Source organism: Camelus bactrianus, chromosome 13, assembly GCF_048773025.1.
Source record: "Camelus bactrianus isolate YW-2024 breed Bactrian camel chromosome 13, ASM4877302v1, whole genome shotgun sequence".
Lineage (NCBI taxonomy): Eukaryota > Metazoa > Chordata > Mammalia > Artiodactyla > Camelidae > Camelus > Camelus bactrianus.
In genome coordinates this window covers 63,472,348-63,489,341 of record NC_133551.1, presented here as the reverse complement: position 1 = coordinate 63,489,341, position 16,994 = coordinate 63,472,348, and the positions used below count along the sequence as shown (strand labels likewise).

The following is a 16,994-nucleotide window of genomic DNA, read 5'->3' as shown; positions in this document are numbered from 1 at the left end:
GAGAATCAGCCCTTGGAGCGCTCAGAAAACTGCATCCTTGCCTCCACACATCCTTCGTTAGGAGCAGCTCAGAATGTGAGAGAATTCGCTAAAGTGGACATTACTCAAGAGCAGTGTTACCTACAAATGACGGAGCAGAGACCTTTTTTCACAGGGTTTGGCGCTAATTAATACTCATAAAGTAGATAGGGCAGGTATGTATGTGTGTGTGTGTGTGTGTGTGTGTGTGTGTGTGTATATATCTACGAAGCCAAAAGAGATGTGCAAGGAGAAGGGCTAATTCCCAAAGGAGACTAATTCCCGTTATTCCTAAACATTTCTCACCGTCTACCTCTGCGGTTTGTTCCCTGTCCTCGCCTTAGTCCAAACCTATCTCATCACACAGCCCTTCCTTCCCTACCCCAACCTCAAACACCCCATCCCTCTCTGGGAGTGGAGGAAATCAAGCAGTGGTCTGCAAGATTTCCAGATACCCTTTGAGGATCATTTAAATTTCCCAGAAGCAGTCAACCGAAAATTAATTATTGGAAACCCACGTGCCCGGTACCGAGCTAAATATCTGGGTGAACCTATCGTTTGTATTATGGGGTGTGAAACTTACACAAATGCTGGGATCCTTAAAAATAGTATAAAACGACGAATACAAACTTAGAGTCTTGGGTCTGGTGAAGGGACCTTGAAGCTTAAACTTTATTAGTTTCACATAAATCTGCCTCTAGCTCAAGGGTTCTTAACCTATTTTTGCCATTCGACAGTCTGGTAAAAGTTGTGGCTCTTTAGGGTTTTAAATGCATAAAATAAAATAAGCATTACAAAAGAAACTTTGCGTTGAAATATAGTTAGGAAATGCATTTTAAAAACAATTTAATGCTCTTGGAGCAGGTCAAACAACTACTGAAATTTTAAAGCAATGAGAAGGTATTTCAAGGAATTCTGTAACCATAATGCGGTATAAAAATGTCTGTGATTCCTATTGGTGACAGAGTGAAAGGTACTGCTAATTTGTGGTTTTTCCCCTACATTCACAATGGGGGAAAATGCTTAATTTCATTAGGATATTAGTGAAAATCAAGATGTTATTTTTTTTTCCCTTCCAGGCTGAAGGACCAGTGAATGCTAGTCTAATACTCCTTTAAGTCCATTTAACACAGGATAAGAACCCCTGGGCTGGATACTGTAATTCAAGTGATTCTATTACCCAAAATTCTCTGAGTTACTGTTTCAAATATTCAGCCATATAGTCCTTTTAAGTGTACGCCACCTTTTCAGACCATATATCTTGATTTTTTTAAATTTGGAAAATACGGTCATCTGAGCTTTACATTTCAAAAACAGTTATGTGTGTGTGTTTGTATTTGTGAATGCAATATTCCACAAATATTTGTTGCATGCCCTCTACATATAAATCACTGTTTTGAAAGTAGGGAATGTAAAATGAATAAGACATAATCTTTGTCCTCTAAGAGCTTATATTCTAGCTGACAAGGCAGGACAAGGATACAAGTAAACATAATAAATATGAGTTGCTAGGGAGAGCTCTGGCTATATCTCTCATCTTTTGAGATTAGGTAATACAGTGCAGCCAGACCACTCCACAACCCTTTCCTGTCACAGACCAAATCTATGGTCTCAGCTGGTAATGTCAATGAACAACATGCTTTTGCTTCTTAAACGATTACAGGGCACCAGAATATTCAAATAGAAGCTCTGACTTTTACTACTTATAACCTGAAGTTGTACCAAAGAATGTTTAAAATTACCAAACCTTTCTACTGGATCCTTAGATTAATCTTCATCTTACTCGTCCCTTTCATGATGCTAAAAGAACTATTTAGTCTATTCCTCAGACTCCAAACAAGATTACATCAATTCAGCCTTTTCAAAATGCCCTCACTTGCTACTAACAAGATAAAGCCATCCCAGCCACAGTTCGAAGTCACAGGCAGCAGAAAGGAAAAAAGAAAGCAAGAAAGGGGAGAGAAAAATGGAAAATGAAGAAATATCATGAGTAGAATGTTAGTGGAAAGGGCATCCACAACCAACCCTTGTTAACATTTAGGTACCAAGAGGCCTCTACTCAGCTTTACTTGAAAACTTCGATTCTATTTTGATTTCTCCTTTGTCAGGTACAACTGTATTTTCTTCATCACACTTTAATAATTTTTCTTATTTTAAGGCACTTTCCAGAATGGTAGTGCTCCAATCAAGACTGGCCAGAGCTGAAGACTGTCTTTCATTTATACCTCCTAGGAGTATGCTTCTTTTAAAAAATGAAGCAGCATATGACTGACTTGTAATAGCTTGTAGTCAACTTACCCTAAGACCTTATTGTATTCCTGCTTTATCATCATTTTTTGCAGTATTTTTTCTTTTGAAGATTATCCTAGCCATCCCATTGAATTCCCGTCTAGTTCTCAAATTCATCAAGCTGTTTTAAAATGGAAAAAAAGTTTCTCCATCTTAGTGACACAATGTTTTAAACAATAATCACTACCATTTACTGAACTCCTACTTGATGTCTAGTGTTTTACATAATCTATTGCTGATCGTTACCTGAAACCTTAAAGGCTAATAATACTACCCCATTTAATTGAGGAATCAGGCTCAGAGAGGTTAAAACATTTGTTGAAAGCCACACAGGTGAACTAAGACTCAAACACAGTTTTGAGCTACTTCACCAAGCTCCATTTCAATTAAAGTCTTAGTGTTGGCAGATTCTTCACTTGTAGAGATATTTTTACGAGTCAAAACATCACCATTGTCAATCTGATGAATAAGTTAGAAAATACTATTCAGAGCCCAAAGAAAACTGTGATGTAAGATAAAATGAGAACATTTTCCTTACATGGTTTGCAAATCGGCTTTGCAATGCAATTTGAACATGTTCTGAGAAATGACAGTTTTAAGAACAAAACTGTGGCCTCACAAGGTATCACCATTGTGGAACAACAGTCCTTTGGGTAGCTTTGTTAGAAAAGACAATGTCTCATAGAGATTATACCTATATGGTCATCATAATACTAGTTAACATTTGTTAAGCACTTACCATGCTATCTCATTCGATGCTCACAATATATGAGGCAGGTACCGAAAGGTATCATCTCCCTTTTGCAGATGAAGAAACTAATTCCCATGTCACAGCTGAGACTCCAACTCTGGTGTAACTCCAAATTTCAGTCTCATAATCATTATGGTACACAGCCAGGAGAGAGAAATCAAAACCAGTAAAGTTAAACCTCTGTCTTTTTAAGACTTCACATTTCCAAACCTGATGTTGGTAGCCTGATTTTGAAATTCTTCTTGTCCTTTTTTTTTTAATCAGTTTTCTTCTCACCTTGAGTTCTGTTGAGGGAATATTAAAAAAAAGAAAAACGGAAAAATTGGAAAAGAAAGGTAGCAAAATGAGCTCTCCTTTCCAACCTTCCATTTCCTCAATCAAACTCAAGAAAGCAAAAATCAACTTTCAAGTCCAATTAGGATTGTTAAATTCAGCTTAAGAGTGATGAACACTTGGTTTTATGGAAGAATTTAACACATTTTTCTGCTTAGCAACTGAAGGATTCCCTGGAGACTTACCACCAGGACCTTGGTGCATCTACTCACTGACACTGAACTCCGCAGCCGCAGAGAGACAGGCACAGGCAGCGGCAGCAGCTGCCGCCTAAATTCCAGAAATCAAATTCTAGGAGACTGTTGAACATAACATTTTGTCCATTGAGTTCTAATTATTTTAAAGCTTCCCTATAGGCAGACAGAAGAGTTATATGCGGCAAATCTTTTAGGAAGGGTTACTGTAAGCTTTTAACCAAAATCCAGTAGAATTATAAGTATTACTACTCATATTCAAATATACCATTATACAAATCAGATTAAACAGGGATTGTGAGTCCTTCTCCCTCAGTATAACTTTTGTTTTGAAAATGTGATAAAATAGTATGAATTGATTATAAATAGAGTATGTGTATATAACTGAATTCTCATTACCCTTAAAATAGCCATTAGAAGAATGGGGCAAGTGCTCTCTAATTATTAATAGTGACAATAATGTAATACCTAGTGCTTGCATGGAGCTTCTCCATTTACAGAATTTCAAATACAGTGTCTCAGTAGACATCTACTACATTTGGACATCTTGAAATGTGTCATGCCCTTGGCCCTGTGACTCTCCTCTCCTGATTCTTCTCTGGATTCTATAATACTTCCTCCTAGGCCCCCTCCTCTGTCCATCATTACCTATTGGTGTTCCCAGGATTCCATCCTTGATGCTGTTCTCACACTCCATCAGGGCCATCCCTTTTCACATGGTTTTCACTAATTTCCATACCAGCTGTCCCCATTTCTTTATCTACAGGTGCATTTTGGGTCCTGAGCTCTGGACTCGTATTTTCAACTACCTGCTGGGCATATGAACATGTGTTTGGATGTAACAGTTTCTTCAAACGCCACAACTAGTCTCTAAAGATGGTTTTTATCTCCCACCATTTGCCCCCTTCCTCACTGAGCCCCACCCACCTCAACCTGGTGGGTTCCTCCAGTTTGCCATCCGCTGCCTCAGCACCTTACATTTGCTCTTCAGTAAATTAAGTCCTTAGAACACTCTCCCCCAGGTATCCTGACAACTCATTGAGAACTGTGCTCTAATGTCACCACTGTAGAGAGGCTTTCCTTGACCATCCTCTCTAAAATAGCAGTTCCCCTTCACTCCCCTTCCCTTACCCTTTCTTTATTGCACTTGTTACCTCCTGACGTTATGTATGCCTTTGTTTATTGTCCATCTTCCCTACAGAGTGTAAGTTCAACAAGGGCAGAGTCTTCGTCTCATTCAGTCCTCTGCCAGGTACACTGTTGGTGTTCAACAGATTATTGTTAAATGACTTAAATTGCTTGTATCCTTTACCCCAGATTCCTCCTCTTTGTGTGTTGTGGTTCCATTCACAGCATACTCATCCATCCAACACATTATTCACCTCAGAAATCTGGATATCAAAGGTTCTGACTCTGTATAAGTCACTGGTGGAAACAGTTGATAGTATGCCTGGACGCTAGGACTAGGACTGGGGCAAGAGTACTGAGGAAAGTCTGCCCCCTTCTTTTCCTACTCTGGCTTTGTCCTCTTCCAGGGGGCCCTCATGTCCACATGTGTGGCTGCAGGTCCAAGTTCTGTCCATCCTCCCAAACCAAGGGCTGTGGGTACACACATGCAGCTTGGTTTGCCCTGAAGAGAACACACCTGAGGAAGATGCACCCTGTATTGAGAGCCTGCCTTGCAACATGTCTCCAAAGTTGCCATAATGTCTATTCCTAGATAATCCTCCAAAGATGACAATGACTCATCAAGTGCAGGAGCATCAGGGGCAGGTGAGTTTATCCCAGCTTTACCTTGGGAGGGGGTGTCTTACATAGGTCACATTGCCTCTGGGTGCCTTTTTCCTCTTGCACTGGGCCCCACCAGATAAGCAATGACAGAATACCTATGGTTTCCACAGAATTTATGAATAGCTTGTGTGGTGACAAATCAGAAGTGAGGTCACCAGTCCTACTGAAGGGAATGAAGTTTATATATATTCTTTCATTTATCCAGAAAATATTTCTTGCCTGCCTACTCTAAGTCAAACATTTGCTAGGAGCTGAAGATACAATGGTGAGCAAGACACAGTGATTTCAGGAATATCAAAGTCTCATGGAAGAGAAGAGAAAGTAAATAGGCAATTACAAAACTGGGATAAAATGGTTTGACTGGGATAAACCCAGGGGACACTGAACAGGACACTGATCCAGTCTTGTGGGATGAGGAGAAGGTTCCCTAGAACAAGTGAGGTATGAGACCTGAAGGAAGAGGAGGAGTTGCCCAGAAGAGTGGCGAGAAAGAGATGCAGCTTGGAGAGTGTTGCAAGTGCAGGGAGTGCAGAGACCTGAAGCTGAGGAGGGCAGCAGAGGCCAGACCACGATGCCCTCCTCCTAAGCCACACTGACAGAGCCTGGTTCACTGTGTGCTGCTGGCAGTGGAAAGAATGGGGAGGTTTTACACACGAGTGGCATGAAGGGATTTGCCCTTCAGAAAGATCATTGTAGCTGCAGCAAAGAGTAGGTGGAAGATGGCTGAAAACAGAGACTCATTAAGAGGTTGTTTCAGTAAGCAAGATGTGGCTTGGTGATTGATGGTCTAAATAATTGCAGCTAATATTTTGAGCCCCATTACTTCATTTAATCTTTATAACTATGAGGCATATATAATCATCCCCATTTTACAGATGGGAAATCCAAGGAACAGAGAAGCTAAGTAAGTTGCCCAAGGTCACATGATAAGTGGTGGCAGTAGAGAGGAGAGCACGTATATGGCTTTGAGAAATATTTAGGCAGTGGTATGGTCATGACTGAAAGTAATTATTTTAACTGATTTTCATTATGGATTTTGGGCAGATGGCTAAAGGAGAAGGAGTCAAGTATGATATGCAATTTTCTAGCTTGGATAACTAGGCAATGACTATATTAGGAAATACAGGAGAAAGAGGGGGAGGGGTGATAGAACACAGTGGTAAATTCAGTTTGGGGTTTGCCTGGCTAATTTCCAAGTGGAGATGTATACAAGGCAGCTGCAGGGGCTGGTGTGAAACTCAGAGATTTTTGATGTCCTCAGCCTCAGTCTCTCCCAGAGGGAAAATCAAAAGCAGCTTTGAGAAGCTGAAAAATGATACAAACTTTGAATATGAAGCATTTAGGAAAACAGATGATACAATGAGATTAGCCATGAAACTATTTTAGGTCACTACAGGGTGATTTTCTTCTATTTTACTCATCAGTTGTCTTTCACTAACAACCTTTTATCTTGAAGTCTCCTACAGATAAGCAGGGCCCAGTCAGCTATTCCACTACACACATGGGTATCTAACCAAAGCTTTAAAGACTCTATTTCTCCCAGAGCACAGGAACTCCATTTCCAGGAGGAATACTAACTTTCAAAACACGAGGGAACCATTTAACAAATTATCATTTCATTGGACTCAGTGGTGTCCTAATGGCCTGGAATCACCGCCCTTCCAATGGCTAGCCTCCTAGAGAAAACTTACACAGAAGGAAATCTGCCTGTTGTAATGACGGCGAAATATTAACATATTAAATATCCTGAGGGGAAGGTTCCAGGTGAGCTGCTCCAGGTGAACTGGTATTTTCCTTGAACCAGTTTTCCTTCCCAGAAATAAAAAATGCAGAACATGAAGAAAGGAGAAAAAGAATTTTTAAAAATATTTGATAAAATCTTTCTTTTACAAGTCGTGGCTATAGGGTTAATTGAAATTTCTTTCATATTTGTATTCTTCTCCAATTTAAAGCACTTCCACTCCCTCTGTCTAAACTGGTTTTCCATTAAAAAAAAAAGGTTTCATAAGAAAAAATTACTTGTAAGTAATTTGAAAATTGTGGCCACACCCTGGTGGAACATAATCACTGCCTTAGGCAGACTTAGGCAATTATGTCTTGAATAGAGAGCCTTTGACTGTTTCTAAGCGGTATCTCTGTTCTGGGATCCTTACACTAATTTAGTAGAAATTGTTTTAGTATTCTTAGCAGATACCCAAAAATATCTCCTTAAAGCAATATGGCCTCTTCTCCTTTTTCCGTTCATTTTTTTTTTTTTGACTTTTGTTTCTGTCTCCAAAACTGAGTCACTCACACCAAGTATTTCCACGTTGCTTTGCCACCAGCCTAATTAATCTTCATAGGAAACTGTTCAGGTTTTTGCATCATCTGAAAATACGGTAATATCCAGAGAGCTCACCAATGTGTGAAGATGCTGTATTCCCAAATTTCCACAGGAATATCTATACAAATGCATCAGTAGAAAAACAACTGTGCCCAATTTTAATGAATCTGATGAAAAGCCGTGTTATGAATCGGTGCTGCATTACTAAAATAATTCTCAGTTTTTGATTTTAAAAATTACACTTTTAATTATAGAATATTGTTAGAATAATACAGATGTAGATAGACACTAGAATAACTGTGACCAATACCGTAAGGAAAACTGCTCTACATACTTGTTCACTCACTCTCCACAACCATAGAAAACAGGCACAATGTGTTCAGGTTGTGTGCAGAAGCAGCCAGAGACTTGGGAGCAGAAGGCATGCAAAAAGCTTTAGCAAAGAGAGTCTGATGCATAACTTTACACAAAGTTCAAAACAGCAAACGGGCAGCAATTGGCAGGAAGAGAGGAGACAAGAGCTGGTCTGGCCCTTGCCCTTTTAATTTCCCAGCTGGAGTGTACACGTCTGGAGAGATGGCCGGGGCACTGAGAAGCCAAAAGCAGGAACAGGAACAGGTTGGGGGGTGGGGCAGGAGAGTAGGAAAGGAAAACATTTAGGTCATGGAGACGCTGTCTTCTGCAGCCACTCTGAAGCTGCTGCGCTTAGCGGCTCAAAGAAACAACAGGAGAACTTCAATATTCATTAAAACCATCAGCAACACTGATACAGGAAAAGACATATTTTAGTCATCAAGAACATGGAAGTCATTCAACAACTAAAATACGAATACCCACAGTTGGCTAGATTTTGTGTAGAAAAACATGCTCCCTGCCGGAGTCTGTATTTAAATAGGAGTGGCAACATAGACACCTACTTGGTGGAGTGTTTTTTCAGTTACTTCGGAGGTTGTATCTTTTGCAAGGGATGCAGACCCACATGGGTCATAGTAACTCACTACAGTACACTACTCAAGAGAGACCACTGGCACCTTTAACCAGTCCCAAAGAGCTATGGCAAAAGTTTTTCAAATGTTACAACACTCACAATAGCACAGTAGAAATAACTTGCGGTAGGCTCAAAAAATATATATTCCTTACTCCAGTCCCATCTCCTTGGCATCAGTTTCTTCCCACTCCCACCCCCAAATCCATGGATAAGCAACAACATTTGGGATATTTCTTAATTCCTATTTGGGCTGAGATAAGGAGAACTGATACTACTGGGCTTAAATTGGGTCAACTCTTACATTAATCGCTTATATCTGTAGGCTGGGAGGATGGAAATACATTCCCAACTAGGTTTATTAATTCCTTGTGACTAGGACAAAGAGAAGACAATTCAGTCTGAGAACAGGACAATCAACCTATTTGTCTGGTCATTATCTCCCACAACTGACTGATACATATAAACAAGTGCTTGGTTCTGTACAAAGACAGATCTTACAGGAGAGTGCGCACTGGAGCACTAGTGTTTAAATTTTTTTCATAAAGAATGAAAAAAAAAAGAACATTTCTCACATTGGAGTTATGTCTGTAGTTCCGTCACATGATCAAAGTCACCCAAGAACATGCTAATTCAGTGTGAATTCAGTTTCTGCTATTGGAAAACAACAGGAATACACATTTTACTGTACATACACATGCCCTTATGCAAGCTAAGATAAACACTGGGATGTGGCCCTTATCAAATCCTATAGTTAGTGGTACAGGGAGAATTGATCTTAAAGGGTAGAAGGGAAAGAACACAGCAATGACCTGTGTTCCTTGGGAAGGGACTCTGTGCTTCCTTCCCTGAAGTGGTCAATTCCACTTGCTCCTTACACTCCATCACTTATGGTCCTATCTTTCCTTGAAGATATTTTCCCTACAATGTTCCCTATGATGATCCCCAAAGAAAATTAATAAATTCTGATTATTGGCTATAACAACAGTGGGCATCTCTTGCTAAAGTCACCACTGTTGATGAGTCCTTGGTCCCCAAACCTGTCTCATTTTTCCTTTCAATCTGTATCTTCGGTTAGCCTTCACAAAGATGAAAGCTTTAGAAACAATGAGGAGAAAAGTTAGATTACTGCCTTCATTATGCAGAATCCTGCTCTCAGGAAGACAGAAAGATACAAATGCATGAGCAACTCAAGGAGAAAGCCCTTTGAAGGGAAGATGCATGTGCCCAGCTACTACAGTGAGTCAATAGGTGTGGCAATTCAGGCAGTCTCTGGTTGTCTTTTTCCAAAACAGCTGTGAGCACCCTATCACAGTCCAACATTTCCCCTAGCATAGTTCTTTGGGCCAAGGATGGGAGAAATTACTTTTAAAGATTTACTCCATTTCCAGGCCTGAGCATTTACCAGGATTTATCACCTGGTCTTTAGATTTTCAGTTACTTGTGGGACTGATTTTGATGATGTAATTAATTAATATTGAGTGATTTTTAAAAATCACTATTCTGGAGGGGGGAATAACGTTCTTAAAGCCATGGGTCAGGATTTCAAGTGGCTTGTCTTCTTTGATGTTGTAAACTGTGGCCCGCAATGAGGAAATTCCGTATGATAAAAGCAGCTCAGTCTTGAGAGAGCTCTTTGATATCAAATAAAATTGTACCTTCAAATGAATCACTTCTCAGTCATAATCATAGGACTTAGTCAGTGTGAACTCTCTTATGTTTAATAAGAGCTGAGCTCCGGCTGAAACTCTTCTCACATTCGGTACATTCATACGGTTTCTCTCCTGTATGAACTCTTTGATGTGTGATGAGGTTGGAGCTCTGGGTGAAACCTTTTCCACACTGCACACACTCATAGGGTTTCTCTCCTGTGTGGGTTCTCTGGTGTTTAATTAGATCTGACCTTTCACCAAAGCTTCTCCAACACTCGTTGCATTCATAGGGCTTCTCTCCAGTATGAATTTTCTGGTGTGTGATGAGATGAGAGCTCCGGCTGAAGCTTTTCCCACAAGCATTACATTCATATGGCTTTTCCCCGGTATGCGTTCTCTGATGCTGAACCAAGTGTGAGATGCGGCTGAAGTTCTCCCCGCATTCATTGCAGTGGTATGGTTTTTCCCCCGTGTGGGCTCTACGATGGCGCACAAGGTCCGAGTTCTGACTGAAATTCTTCCCACACTCATCACATTTGTAGGGCCTCTCCCCGGTGTGGACGCGATAGTGTTTGATGAGGTCAGATCTCTCACTGAAGCCTCGTCCACATTCATTACATTCGTACGGCTTCTCACCTGTGTGGGTCCTCTGGTGCTGTGCTAGGTGAGAGCTCCGGCTGAAGCTTTTCCCACACTCCTCACACTCATAGGGCTTTTCCCCACTGTGGGTCCTCTGGTGCTGGATTAGGTGAGACAGCCGGCAGAAACTTTTCCCACACTCATTACATTTGTGGGGCTTTTCTCCAGTGTGGATTGTCTGATGCTGAATGAGGTGAGAGCTTCTTCCAAAACTTTTCCCACACTCATTACAGTCATAGGGCCTCTCCCCAGTGTGCGTCCTTTGATGCTGAATAAGGTGGGAACTCCGACTGAAGCCCTTTCCACATTCATAACACTTATAGGGTCTGTCACCAGTGTGGGTTTTCTGATGTCGATTAAGGTCTGAGATCTGACTAAAGGCCTTTCCACAATGAGAACATATATGATATCGGATGCTTGTGTGGACTTCTTTGTGGACAAGCAGATCGGTGACTTGTTGGAGAGGATAGCTTACCCAGTCATCTGCTGTTAAATCTCCCCATTGTCTTTCTGATCTATCCCTGTCTTCAAAAGCCTCTTCACTTTCAGGATTTTCCTCAGTATTACCAACAGGTCTTTCAGATGCAGTCCCAAATTCTACATCTTCACTAATCTCTTGTTTTGGATTCACCTCGTTATCACTCCTGATTTCAAAATCTGTAATAAAGGGTAAAAAATAATACTGGTAAACACACACAAAAAACATCTACTGTGTGCCAGGCATTGTGCTAAGTTCTTTATATAAGTTACCTCAACCAACCCGAGAGTCAGGCATTATGATGATTTCTTCTTTATGAAGAAAGGCCCACAGAAGTGACTTGCAAAAAGTTGTACAGTAGTAAATGGCAAAGCTAAGATTCAAAGCCAGATCTGTCTGATAAAAGTTCATGTTCTGTATCACTAGTCAACGGTTCTTTATGAAAATTGCCTATGTTTCTGTTGTTTCAAAAAAAGAAAACAACCAGAAACAGAAAATATAAGAGACTCTAAATCAGAATTTCTAAAAGTCAAGAGCCTAAGTATTTTATATGTGAATGCATGTGTGTGTGTGTATGTTCTTAACTTGTCAAGCCTTCATCATAACAATTATGTAATATTTACTAAGGACCTACTGAGTTGGCATGGAGAAAACCAAATTTTTATCTATCTATGTCAAGTCTCAGTTGACAGGAAAAATGACTGCCAAATGTTACTTGCTGCTTTCCAGTAGCCTTTTAATGAAAAGAGAAGTGGGAAGGTTGGAGAAGGCAAAAAAGATGCCTGCCTCAGGACATTCTTGGCATTGACTAGGTGTAAAATCTTTAAATGAAAATGAAAATATATAAAACCACTATCTATAAGAAACCTTCAACCAGATACTCCTTTTTTGAAGTGATATTTCTTGGTATCTTCAAAAAAGGTTACTAGGTATGCTAGGAGAAAAGGGTCTATGGATAAATTAGTTTGGTAAACGGTACAAACATCATCTTCTTAGAAATTCAAAATGCCTGATACCACATTAAAGGTTTTGAAGGGTCTTGAGGTAAGGAAGCCTTGTAAACATTATTTAACCTACTCTCAAACTTATTTGGGCAAGACTTTTTTTTTTTGGTGCTTCAACTCTTCCATCTTTCCAACAAGTGCTCCTTGGGCTGGACCATAGATATATAAAAGGAAACCCTTCCCAGTTGCCTTTTGCTTGTTAAAAGTAATAGGAATAAAAATTTCAGAAAAAGGATTAATCCTAATGAATGGCAGATGACCTAGTGAACCATATTTGGTTGTTAACTTCTGTCAAGTCCTAACAGGAGACAACGTGAGTCAAAAGACTACTCAGCTCAAGAATATACGGTTTATTCCAGTTACACCCAGACCAAACGATAGCTAAAAGACAGGTTTGCAGACCACCAAAAAAATTAGCTTCTCTAATAGAATTTGTGATCTCATTTAGTTCAGGATTTTCCTGGAACAACATCTGACACACTCAAAATCTATGATCAACTCTGAAATGTCTCCAGACAAGTACCTACTCTGGATAAATAAAGGATCTGAGGCAAAGCTAGGACTCTGAAGCCAAAACAAACAAAAAAACTGGCTTTTGCCTTCCCGTGAACCTGGATCGGAACCCCCTCATCTTCTAGTAAAAGCATCATTTACAGGGGCATTTATATCCTGGCAAGCACTATTATGTCAGACCTGTTTGGTCAGTGATCTGTACAAACAGGCTGGAGAATGGCAAATGACTCAGGGCACAAGAAATCTGAGTGTTTTTAAAATGTGCAGAAATGATCTTTCTTTTCAGACAATATGACCTTGATATTCCCTCACTGAAAGATCTGCCTGAGGACTCAACTCAAGCCAAAATCCAATTAAGTGCTTTAAAAATCAAGTAACTAGGTTGCTTTGAAAGAGCTAAGGCATTTTTGACAGTCTGAAATATGTGGGGTGAAGAAAGACAGAGAATCCTTACCTAATGAGACAACATTTCCATAATTCTCCTGCATAACATCCCTGTAAAGGTCCCTTTGTGTAGGGTCCAGAGGTCTCCATTCTTCCCGGGTGAGGTACATGGCCATATCTTCAAATGTCACAGGTGCCTGAAATCACACATTGCTTCCTCAATACTTGGTATCTAGGAGGTTAGTACCAGTTTTTCTTCTTGAGATTAGAGACATGGCTAGAATTGTTAAGGAGGCAAAAGGTGTTAGGTCTGACATGTAGAGTCCAAAGGAGAAATAAACAAGCAACAAAGATGTGGTAAAGAAGAGAGCAATTTATGAACTTATTGCTTTGGTTCCAGATATCCCTGTCCGACTCTGAACCTTATCCTCTAGCAGTCCTTTTCTCAGAACACATCCAGCACCTACATCATTCCATATTTTTACTCACGATGTTCCTCTTTTCTTCAAATATCTTTCTCAGACTAGTGAAATCCCACTATTCCTTAAGGCCCTGTTCCAGCACCAGCTGTTCCTCAGTGGCCCCCATCCCTCTGCTTTGTTCCACTCCTCCCTCCCACACCTCAGATAGAATTAATCACTCCCACTTCTTGGTTCCCACAGCATTTTGCTCCTACAGCAAATAGTGCTCTTAACACGTAGTATCACGGTTAACCGAATGCGTCTGTCTCCCTACGTTTCATCCATCTATTGTCTCCCCAGTATTTAAAGGCAAACAGCAGGTGTTCAATAAATGTTTTGTTTGTGGCTACACTATCCTGGTACTGGGTCTCTGGAGGAAGAATACCGAAGCAGGCTAATTACTAATCCCAGGAAATTTCCCACAGGGATTTGCAGAGCAAACAAACGCAGGGACGAGGTGGGTAAGCATAGGCAGGGTCCGAGAAGCCACCCCCGGCTTACCTGGGACCCAGCCATGAGCAGGGTGGCTGCCATCTCGGGCTCAAGGATTCGCCTCCCAGGAGAGAGAGAGCAGGAAAAGCAGCTAGCAGACAGCGCTAAAGGAGGCGAAAAGCAGGGCGTGAGGCACAGAAAACAGGCCCTGCCCACTCCCCAGGGCTGGAGTTCTGGCCTCCAGGCGGGTAGGGAGGGCCCTGAGCCTGGGCCGGGTCACTCTCCTCCCTGACCCTTGGGCGTGACCCGCCCTCTGTGTCTCCGCCACCATGGAGTGGAGGCAATGCCAGAATTTACTAAGACAGCCCCCTGGCTCGGTCCCTCCCGGGCTGGGGGTCAAGCCGATGCTGTCTCAGGGAGGAGGCTCTCAGCCCAGCCCACAGAACGCCTCTGCTCTTCCATCTCGAGGCTAGGCCCTTTCCGGCAGTTGCCTCAGCCAATCAGCGAGCGAAGCTCGCAAAACGCTCGGCCAATTAAATGTGGAACACTAGACCCGCCTCTTGCTGGACGGCTGGGCACCACTATCACGCCTGCGCCTGCCCCCGTGGCCTGCCGGGAGTTGGAGTTCCATCCAGGCGTACAAAGGCCAGTCAAGAGGCCAAAAGCCATGGAGGGAAAAGAACAAAAGGCTGAAGGAAGAAACGCGTCTTCCTAGCCAGGGCAGAGTATCTTCTGCTTTCTTCTCTTGGAGACCACAGCCCGATTAAGCCAGGGAGGTTGGCCTGCTTATCCTCACGTCCCTAGAAGCTTATCTTGAGTCAGACCTTAACTGCGACGTCGAGCCTAATTTAGGCGCTGGCTTGTATTGGGTTCCACCAGGATTAGTTCTCATTTGACATCCCGGGCCCGAGAGGAAAGGAGCAGCCGCCCACTCCCCAGAGAAGACTCAGCGACCGCGCTGGAACTTTGAGCTCCACCCACGCACTACATCTCCCAGAAGCGCCTGCGGCATTCGCACACTGCTGCGCAGACTACAACTCCCAGGAGACACCGCGCCGCCCGTACCCGAGCTAGTGTAGTCCGCGGCTGGGCCAAGCTGTGTCCCGGCTCCATCGCTGTTAACCCTGTAGGGGCGTCGGATCGCGTCCCTCTAAAAAGGGTCCCCGGTGAGGGGCGGGCTGAGTTGCGCCTAGCGAAGGGGAAGCCTAAACTCTGAGGGAACAGAAGCGAGGGCGGAGGATTGAGCGAGCCAGGCCCCAGGGTTGGGAAGGGCCGTCCTACCGTCCCGGAGGGCATGCCTGCTAAAAGGGTTCTTTGCGGCCTCCCGCACGGATGGGATGAGGGGGCCTCTCACGGCCTGAGCCCCGCAGACCCTCAGGATGTTAGCAGTGCCTGACCCGCTGAAGGTAGGAAGCCGAAAACCCGAATTAGTAACGAACAGACTTACCTCTTGCTTGGCCCTCAAAAGATCCGTTAGCTCACCGGCTCCAGGATCAGAGAGTCCTCAAATAGATTCCAATCCGCAGACAGAGTTTTCTGAGACTTAAGACGTTCGGAAAGATTCTAGGGATCACTGGCAGATCCTGGATATCTCAGACCCGCGGGTAGATCTCGAATTCGTAGCCGTGCAGGCACAGCCCAGAGATTGTAGGCGGATCCCAAAGACTCACAGATTCCCGAGACCTCAGACTTTCAGGCAGCTCAGAGAAACCACAGGCTAGGCAGATCCCTGAGACCACAGCAGCTAGCCAAGAAACACCACCAGCAGCTAAGCTGCATTCAACTGGACTTCTTCCGAACGGAAGGACTTGCAGCCTTCCCTTTCCCCAGCCAGGATGAGAAAATTAGACAATGGAAGCCAAAAAGTAGGGAAGGCAGGCATTCTGCGTGGGGAAGAGCTCTGAGCTTGCTGTAGCCTTGGAGAGGGAAGTGATGGAAAAAGAATATAACAGCTTATTAGGGACTCCCACCCTCTTCAAGTTATAAATATCCCCAGAACCTTGGCTACGTGCCCAGAAGCCTGTTGTCTCTAACTGTACAGGAGACTTCTCTGCCTGGGCTGGGAAAGGGGTTTTTCTTTTGTTTTGCAGATATGTTCACCCACCAAGTGACTTGAATTTTTTTCTTCAAATGTGCCTCTAGGCTATGCTTTTATTAATAAGTGTCTTGTTCCCAGTGCCCAGTTATTTATGGTTAAATTACTCAAGTGTCTAAAAAGAGCTAGGACCCCTACCCAGCTGTGAGGCTGATTCCCACTCCCACTCCTCTTCTCACTCACAATTGTGATGCGAGGAATTTTTTAGATAACGCAGAATTGTACCATATTACCCCATCTAAAACTGATATGGGAACCACAAAAAATAGAATCATAGAGGGTCCCCAACAGGCAGTGTCCTGAGTAGGAAAGATGTAGGCATCAAGGTCAGACAGACCTGCGTTGGAATCCAGGCTGTGTATCCTTTGGAAAGTCATTTAATCTCTCCAGGCCCATTTCCCTTTCTGTAAAATTGAGTAATCATACCTAAGGCGGAGGTGATTTAGCAATGAGATGATTTAACACACTTCACACAGGGTGAGCGCGCAGGTGATAGTTGGTATTATTATTAATGCTGCCTTTGGTGGCAGGGAAGACTTTCAGAAAGGCCTGTGATTATTTTACTGGCTCAGAAAATCTAGGAAGTCAGAGTGGCTCCATGGCTTTGAGGATCTGCTGGTGACTTTATCCACAGTGTTTCTGCTGAAAATCC

The 16,994-nt window shown here is 42.5% G+C and overlaps 1 protein-coding gene across 5 annotated transcripts; it reads right to left on the bottom strand.

The window, feature by feature from the left end:
- Positions 1–7,919: 7,919 nt before the first annotated feature.
- Positions 7,920–16,728, bottom strand: ZNF436 (zinc finger protein 436). 5 transcript variants are annotated; one of them, XM_010957376.3, is made up of 5 exons: positions 15,695–16,728; positions 15,313–15,459; positions 14,317–14,411; positions 13,425–13,551; positions 7,920–11,632 (listed from the first exon to the last, which is right to left on the bottom strand). In XM_010957376.3, the coding sequence occupies exons 3-5, from the start codon at positions 14,347–14,349 to the stop codon at positions 10,380–10,382; spliced, it is 1,413 nt and encodes a 470-aa protein (XP_010955678.1). In that variant the 5' UTR covers positions 14,350–14,411; positions 15,313–15,459; positions 15,695–16,728; the 3' UTR covers positions 7,920–10,379. The 5 variants fall into 5 exon arrangements, with proteins under 5 accessions (XP_010955678.1, XP_010955676.1, XP_074233292.1 ...); XM_010957374.3 differs by lacking the exon at positions 15,313–15,459; XM_074377191.1 differs by lacking the exon at positions 15,695–16,728 and having other exon boundaries at positions 15,313–15,672.
- Between the last annotated feature and the right edge of the window lie 266 nt (positions 16,729–16,994).

Bases quoted from the DNA above. Each gene is read 5' to 3' on its own strand.
- ZNF436 (XM_010957376.3), bottom strand. From the start codon at position 14,349: ATGGCAGCCACCCTGCTCATGGCTGGGTCCCAG. The intron at 13,552-14,316 runs GTAAGCCGGGGG...GTGTGATTTCAG, and splicing joins TGCTCATGGCTGGGTCCCAG to GCACCTGTGACATTTGAAGA. The intron at 11,633-13,424 runs GTAAGGATTCTC...CCTTTATTACAG, and splicing joins TGGAAATGTTGTCTCATTAG to ATTTTGAAATCAGGAGTGAT.